The sequence below is a fragment of the Chiloscyllium plagiosum genome, chromosome 4 (assembly GCF_004010195.1).
Source record: "Chiloscyllium plagiosum isolate BGI_BamShark_2017 chromosome 4, ASM401019v2, whole genome shotgun sequence".
Taxonomy (NCBI): domain Eukaryota; kingdom Metazoa; phylum Chordata; class Chondrichthyes; order Orectolobiformes; family Hemiscylliidae; genus Chiloscyllium; species Chiloscyllium plagiosum.
The window spans coordinates 79896960-79905667 of NC_057713.1; the positions used below are offsets into that span (position 1 = coordinate 79896960).

General features: G+C 41.7%; 1 protein-coding gene across 1 annotated transcript in view; it reads right to left on the reverse strand.

Annotated features, from left to right (window-relative positions):
* The window catches only part of LOC122549140 (docking protein 6-like), a 415351-nt gene that overhangs the window by 83462 nt on the left and 323181 nt on the right, over window positions 1-8708 (reverse strand). The window contains exon 4 of the mRNA XM_043688473.1: window positions 2906-3025. Within this exon, the coding sequence (XP_043544408.1) occupies window positions 2906-3025 (120 nt within the window). The remainder of the gene's footprint in view (window positions 1-2905; window positions 3026-8708) is intronic.

An 8708-nucleotide genomic window follows, 5' to 3' on the forward strand; every position in this document is an offset into this window, starting at 1 on the left:
AAGCTAACAGAACAGAGTGCAGGATACTGTGGTACAGCTGCTGAGAAGGTACAGAGAGAAATCAATATTAACATTAAAGAAGTCTATTCAATAGCGGAGAAGAAGCTGTCATGAATCTGTTCATACATTTTTACAAATTTTTATATCTTCTGTCTGATGGTAGAGGGTAGAAAAGAGAATAATTGGGGTGGGAGGGATCTTTGACCATGCTGGTTGCTTTCCCGATGCAGTGAGTAGTATAGATGAAGTCAGTTAATGGGCAGCTGGTTTGCATGATAGGTTGGGCTGAGTTTATGGCTCTCCAGTTTCTTTTGGCCTTGGGAAAAGCAGTTGCCAAACCACATGGTGCATCTATAAAAATTTGTATGTGTCTTTAAGGACACGCCGAATTTCTTTAGCCCCCTGAGGAAGTAGAAATATTGCTTGATTGTCATGTTGAAGTGGATGGACCATGACAGATTGTTGGTGCTCGTTGCTCTCAGAAATTTGACACTTTCAACTATCTTGAACTCAACCTCACTGATACAGGCAGGGGTGTGCCCTGCACTCCACATCCCAAAGTCAATTTCGAGCTCCTTCATTTTGCTGATGTTGATGGAGAGAGTGTTATTTTTACACTATGCCATTAAGCAGTCAATTCCCTTCTTCTACTCTGTTTTGTTATTGTTTGAGATCAGACCTAAACTGTGGTGTCGTCAGCAAATTTGTAAATGGAGATGTTGTGGAATTTGGACACAGTCACATGTACATAAAGAGTTTGGTAGGGGACTAAGTTCACAGACTGTGGGGCATCAGTGTTGAGGAATACTATGGAGGAGTTGTTATTGCCTATCCTTACTGACTGTGACCGGTTGGCCAGGAAGTCCAGGATCTAGTTATGGTGGAGATGAATTACGGTGGAGCTGTAGGTATCCTTGTTATCCAGATGTTCCAGGGTACTTAACCTTGTTATTCAGATGTTCCATGGATGGGTGTAGGGCCAAGGAGAAGGGTCTGCCAGAGACCTGTTGCTCTAGTAGGTGAGTGCAAGGGATCAAGGCAATCTGGGAAGCTGGAGTTAATATGAACCATGACCAACCTCTCAAAACACTTTATGGATGTCAGAGCCAACAGATGTTAGTCATTCATATCTTGTGTCCTAACACTCTCCCATTTCAAACCACTTGGCTCTGGACTGTGTGGGCATTTTATGTTAGGAGGGTTCATTTCAATTATCTTTTTGTGCATTTTAATTATACAGAATTTTATGAACTAATTAGCTTTTTTTTTAGATTAGCTTACTTACAGTGTGGAAACAGGCCCTTTGGCCCAACAAGTCCACACCGCCCCGCCGAAGCGCAACCCACCCATACCCCCGCACCCACCCTCTACCCAACACCACGGGCAACTCAGCGTGGCCAATTTACCTGACCCGCACATCCCTGGACTGTGATACAAAATTCCAACAAATGAGTTGTCAAAAGGACAAGCACCATATCTTGGACAGGTCAATATATTTAAGCAAGTAATAACACTGACTTGTTATTAATTCTATATTATATCTTCAAACTCTCCAGGGGAATGGGGTTCCAAACCAGTGCTGGGACCACTGCCAATCGCAATACACACTAACAAATTTGGATTTTGGAATTGAAAATGCATTTTCTTAATACATGGTTGACAGTGAATTTGGGGTTTGGAGGCCAGTGGGAGAGGATAGTCAAGACTAAGGACTGCAACACATCAGAGAAGAAAATGAACAAAATTGCAGAATGAACAAATGGAATTCACACAGATAAATTTGGATAGGAGGAATAGGAAGGTTGTTTGCTACATGGAAAGAGCAAGTCTTGGTGGGAAACAGGAACAAAGGGATCTCAAAGCACAAAATCATCAAACACTAGAGGCTTTCAGGGCATAAATTAAACAATTAGAGCATTGGGTTTTATTTCTAGATAAACAGAATTAAAAGTAGGAAGTTATGCTAAGCCTGCATTGAGCGTTGGTTAGACCTTATTTTGAATACTGAGAACAGTGCTAGCTGGTACATTGTTACAAAACAATCTAGAGACACTGGAGAGATTGTGGATAAGATCTATAAAAAGCAATACCAAAAAATATGTACAATTACAAATCAGGGAAAGACAGACTTGATGGGTCACTTTTCACTTGAAGAAAGAGCCAAGGGGTGACCCAATTTGGGTCTTTAAAATGCTGAAAAATGTTGCTGGAATGACTGAAGAGAAAATACAGCCTTTTCTAAACAAGAGCTAAACTAGATAGTATCAATATAAAGTCCTGAACAAGAAATTCAAAAACATTTTATACCCGAACTGTGGAATGTGGAACACATTACCTCAGGCAGTGACTGGGGAAACTAGCTAAGCCAATAAAGGTGAAATAAACAGATGGCTACAAAGGTGGACTCAGATGAGAAATGGAGGGAAGCTTGAAGGACTAAAAAGACATGAGTGCTTATGGGCAAAGTACTGCAGTTGTTTGTCATTGCTTTCAGCAGGATGACTAACCAGGAAACTCTGCCAACTCTTATCAGTCACCATTAGGCATACTGGAAGGACTTCAAGGCTGCCAACTTTATGGGCATTCAAATTGTCATTGGATAGGCATATGGACGAGAATGGAATATAGTGTAGGTTAGAAAGGCTTCAGACTGTAGTGCTGCCCTGCAAAACCATAGAGGGAAGGGACTGTACTGCGCTGTAATGTTCTATGTTCTATGTCAGCCCTTAGAAGATGAAATCAATCTCAGATCAATGAGTGATGTTAGTAAAGGTGCTATCACATAATGAAGGCATAAAAGATGTACAAACACGACTCACATGTATCACTTTGGCTCTGGTAATGGAGCTATTTTGCCAAAGTGCTGAATATCCCTATTCATACATTAGAGAATATTCAGGCCTACCGTTTTGTTCTCTTTGAACTCCAGCTGCAAGCAGGTCTGGCTCCCCAAAGCTGATGTCATTGAGTCTGGATCCCAAGCATTCAACAGAAAGAAGCTTACACCATTCCTCTGCTTCCAGTTCTGTAGGATAAGAATACATGGAACACATCAGATCATCATACCCTGCCAGTGCTGGTCAGACTGCAAATATAAATATCAAAACCAAGGCAAAGCAATGAAAGACATCTACAACTTGAGGTATTCAGATTTTAGTTCACACATCCTTGGATTCATTTATATAATTTCTGTTAACCTTTAACTTGAAACAGATATCAGCCAAAATTGTTAATCAAAATGGATATTAGATCAATATAGACAAACTGATAAATTCCTTAATTGTGGCATTATTATTATTATTGGACATGAGTCACACATATATTTCATTTGTTGCTAACAGCAGGCAAATGGTTTATAAGGACAGGAATTTTGTATTAGTTAACCTAATGGCCTGGAATTTATGGCCTATTGTGCCGGATGGGTTTTCAGATGGGGAAGAGGCATTTAAACATAACAGGCAGTCAGTCCACTATGTTTCTATTCACATCACTAACATGTTTCCCCCTAAAATAGCAGACACCTGCCATATTTGTAAAAATAAATTAATTTATGGGATGTGAGCTTTGCTGGGGCAGTATTTAATGCATGCTCAGTTCTAATTACCTATGAGAAGGTAGTGGTGAGCTGCCTTCTTGAACCACTGCCAACTATGTGCTGTAGGTACACTCACAGTTATGTTTGGAAGGGAAGGGAAATTCCAACGTTCTGATGCAGTGACAGTGAAGAAACAGTTATATATTTCCAAGTCAGAGTGGTCAGTGGAATGGAGGGTAACTTGCAGATAGTGGCATTTCCATGTACCTAGTTGTAAAGGGTCAAACGTTTGAAAGGTCCTATCTAAGACTGGTGTTGTACATCTTGTAGATGGTACTCTCTGCTAGCAGTGAGCATTAGTGGCGAAAAAAACAAATCGAATATCTGACATTGCCCACCCGTGGTTTGTATGAGAGAGCCAGGAATTAAAAGGCCATTCTTTTTAAACACAACTGATTAAATACAGGAGCATGAAGGGGAATGTACAGTTCAGTTTACGCTATCCCATGTACATTGGTAACACCTCTTCCCCAAGACCTTAAATCTGCCTGAACTTTGTGGGTTCCTCATTCATTGAATTTTGCCTCATTCCTATATTGTAACCTTTCCAATCTGGACTGCTTGGGAGCAAGTCATTTTTAGGATTTCAAAATTTCTGGGTTATAGAATTGGGTCAAAATGCCCACACGGAACTGGAAAATACTGTGGATATATAATTACTTGACGCACAACACAGTGCTATACTTAACTAAATACTGCGCCTTCCCACTTCTACTCCCAAACTAACAAACCATAACAACAGAGTTGCTTCGGTCTGCTCATCAAAGTTCCAGACAATCAGGGTTTCTAAGCAATAGATTTTCAGACTGAAGTGGTTATGGTGAATTTCCTGAAGATGATATCTGAGACTGTCAGACCCAAGCATATTGCAGAGACACAAATTGTCCTCCGTTCCATTTTGGGCATTAGTAGGGTGGATAATTGAGGGGAGGCAAATGCACTCTACAGCCATTGATAAACCATACTCCTCAAACTGACCGCTGAAATGCCAGCAGGGAGTCATTTAAATTGTAAAATCTCCACAAAACGTCCACCCTTAGCAAACTGATAACACTGTCACAGGCAGATTGCAATTCCAGTTGAAACAATTAAGTTAGACATACTCTTAAAAATAAAAGGTGATCATTTTATATAAACAGGGATATTTATGAACTTTAGAATTCTGTACAATGTTACGAGATTTCATTTAAAAAAAACGCAGATATGTCATATCACATCACAATAAATAACAGCATGAGAGTACATTGTTGATTGGTTGGGAAGTATACACTAGTGACAGAGGTTTTACCATGGATAATACACCCACGAAATTTTAATTCACAGTTAACTACCAGGTTTGTTTAAATCTTAGATCAGGCAGATTAACTCTGATTGGTTAATTTCTCAGGGAAATGCCCTAGCCAATGAATGGGTGGCACTTACTTTGTTGAGTTGAAACAGGCAAAATGCATGTTCTTTCCGTCTGCAAGGACCAGGCCCTTGTGTTTTCATATATGTAGCTTCCAGTATACTTGTCAGTGTAATTCTTCACACACTCAGGATTATTCAGCAAATGTTGCCAGATTGTAGAATGACATCCAATATTGGACACTGTGTTGCAAATTTTGCAAATGTGGACTAATAGCCAGTGCCATTATGGGATGGCATGGTGTCTCAGTAGTTAGCACTGCTGCCCCACAGCACCAGGGACCTGGGTTTGATTCCAGCCTCTGTGACCGTGCAAACTCCACACAGGCATTCTCGCTGCGTCTGTGTGGGCTTCCTCCAGGTGCTCCGGTTTCCTCCCAAAATCCAAAGATGTCCAGGTTTGGTGAATTGGCCATGCTAAATTGCCCATAATGTTGAGGGATGTGTAGGTGAGGTGTGTTGGTCAGGGGTAAATATAGGGTAGTAGTGGAAGGGGGTCTGGGTGGGTAACTCTTTGGAGGGTTGGTGTGGACTTGTTGAGCTGAAGGGCCTGGTTTCACACTGTAGGTACTCTACCTCCAATCTATCTATTCGCAAATAGCCAAAGGAATATGCTGTTTGATACGATCCATCAGTCTTTGGAATAGCAGGCATCATACAGGTACTGAAATTACCATCCACATTACTCATTTGCGTGACAGACAGCAAGTATTTTTGTTGAGACTGGCATGTTGTTAGTTCACCACTAAGCACAACCATAACCTAAGCTCTGCAGTGCTACTGTATCCATTCATCTATGTTATAGAGTCGCAGAGATGTACAACATGGAAAACTACCCTTTGGTCCAACACATCCATGCCGACCAGATATCCCAAACCAATATAGTCCCATCTGCCGGCACCTGGCCCATATCCCTCCAAACCCTTCCTGTTCATATACCCATCCAAATGCCTCTTAAATGTTACAATTGTACTAGCCTCCATCACTTCCTCTGGCAGCTCATTCCATATACATACCACCCTCTGCATGAAAAGGTTGCCCCTTAGGTCTCTTTTATATCTTTCCCCTCACCCTAAACCGATGCCCTCTAGTTCTGGACTCCCCGACCCCAGGGAAAAGTCTTTGTCTATTTATCCTATCCATGCCCCTCATGATTTTATAAACCTCGACAAGTTCTCCCCTCCGCCTCCGATGCTCCAGTGAAAACAGCCCTAGCCTATTCAAACTCTCCCTATAGCTCAAATCCTTCAGCCGGGTAACATCCTTGTAAATCTTTTCTGAACCCTTTCAAGTTTCACAACAGCTTTACAATAGGAAGGAGACCAGAATTGCACGTAATATTCCAACAGTGGCCTAACCAATGTCCTGTACAGCCGCAACATGACCTCCCAACTCCTGTACTCAATACTCTGACTAATAAAGGAAAGCAAACCAAACGCCTTCTTCAGTATCCAACTAACTGTAATGCTACCTACAAGGAGCTATGAACCTTGCACTCCAAGGTCTCTGTTCAGCAACATTCCCTAGGACCTTACCATTAAGTGTATAAGTCCTGCTAAGATTTGCTTTCCCAAAATGGAGCACCTTGCATTTATCTAAATTAAACTCCATCTGCCACTTCTCGGCCCATTGGCCCATCTGATCAAGATCCCGTTGTAATCTGAGGTAACCTTCTTCGCTGTCAACTACACCTCCAATTTTGGTGTCATCAGCAAACTTACTAACTTTACCTCTTATGCTCACATCCAAATCATGTATATAAATGATGAAAAGTAGTGGACCCAGCACTGATCCTTGTGGCACTCCACTGGTCACAGGCCTCCAGTCTGAAAAACAGCCCTCCACCACCACCCTCTGTCTTCTACCTTTGAGCCAGTTCTGTATCCATATGGCTAGTTCTCCCTGTATTCCGTGAGATCTAACCTTGCTCACCAGTCTACCATGGGGAACCTTGTCAAACGCCTTACTGTAGTCCATATAGATCACATCTACCGCTCTGCCCTTATCAATCCTCTTTGTTACTTCTTCAAAAATCTCAATCAAGTTTGTGAGACATGATTTCCCACGCATAAAAGCATGTTAACTATCCCTAACCAGTGCTTACCTTTCCAAATACATGTACATCCTGTCCCTCAGGATTCTCTCCAACAACTTGCCCACCACCAACGTCAGGCTCACTGGTCTATAGTTCCTTGGCTTTTCATTACCACCTTTCTTAAACAGTGGCACCATGTTTGCCAACCTCCAGTCTTCCAGCACCTCACCTGTGACTATCGATGATACAAATATCTCAGCAGGAGGCCCAGCAATCACTTCCCTAGCTTCCCATGGGGTTCTAGGGTACACCTGATCAGGTCCTGCGATTTATCCACTTTTATGCGTTTCAAGACATCCAGCACTTCCTCCTCTGTAATACAGACAATTTTTAAGATGTCACCATCTATTTCCCTACATTCTATATCTTCCAGAGTAAATACTGATGCAAAATACTCGTTTAGTATCTGCCCCATCTCCTGCGACTCCATACAAAGGCCGCCTTGCTAATCTTTGAGGGACCATATTCTCTCCCTAGTTACCCTTTTGTCCTTAATGTATTTGTAAAACTCCTTTGGGTTCTCCTTAACTCTATTTGCCAAAGCTATCTCATGTCCCCTTTTTGCCCTCCTGATTTCTCTTTTAAGTATACTCCTACTGCCTTTTAAGTATTCACTTGATCTATCCTGTCTATACCTGACATATGCTTCCTTCTTTTTCTTAACCAAACCCTCAATTTCTCTAGTTATCCAGCATTCCCTATACCTACCAGCCTTTCCTTTCACCATAACAGGAATATACTTTCTTTGGACTCTCGTTATCTCATTTCTGAAGGCTTCCCATTTTCCAGCCGTCCCTTTACCTGCGAACATCTGTGCCCAATCAGCTTTTTAAAGTTTTGCCTAATGCCATCAGACTTGGCCTTCCTCCAATTTAGAACTTCAACCTTTAAATCTGGTCTATCGTTTTCCATCTTATTTTAAAATTAATAGAATTATGGTCACTGGCTCCAAAGTGCTCCCCCACAGATACCTCAGTCACCTCCCTGCCTCATTTCTCAAGAATAGGTCAAGTTTTGCACCTTCTCTAGTAGATACATCCACATACTGAATCAGAAAATTTTCTTGTACACACTCAACAAATTCTTCTCCACCTAAACCCTTTACACTATGGCAGTCCCAGCCAATGTTTGGAAAGTTAAAATCCCCTACCAAAAACTACCTTATTATTCTTACAGATAACTGAGATCTCCTTACAAATTTGTTTCTCAATTCCACACTGACTATTAGGGGGTCTATACTACAATCCCAATGAGGTGATCATCCTTTTCTTATTTCTCAATTCCACCCAAATAACTTCCCTGGATGTATTTCTGAGAATATCCTCCCTCAGCACAGCTGTAATGCTATCCCTTATCAAAAACACCACTCCTCCTGCTCTCTTGCCTCCCTTTCTATCCTTCCTGTAGCATTTGTATTCTGGAACATTAAGCTGCCAGTCCTGCCCATCCCTGAGCCACATTTCTGTAATTGCTATGATATCCCAGTCCCCTGTTTCTAACCATGCCCTGAGTTCATCTGCCTTCCCTGTTTAGGCCCCTTGCATTGAAATAAATGCACTTTCATTTATTAGTCCTACCTTGTCCCTGCCTGCCCTGACTGTTTGACTCGCT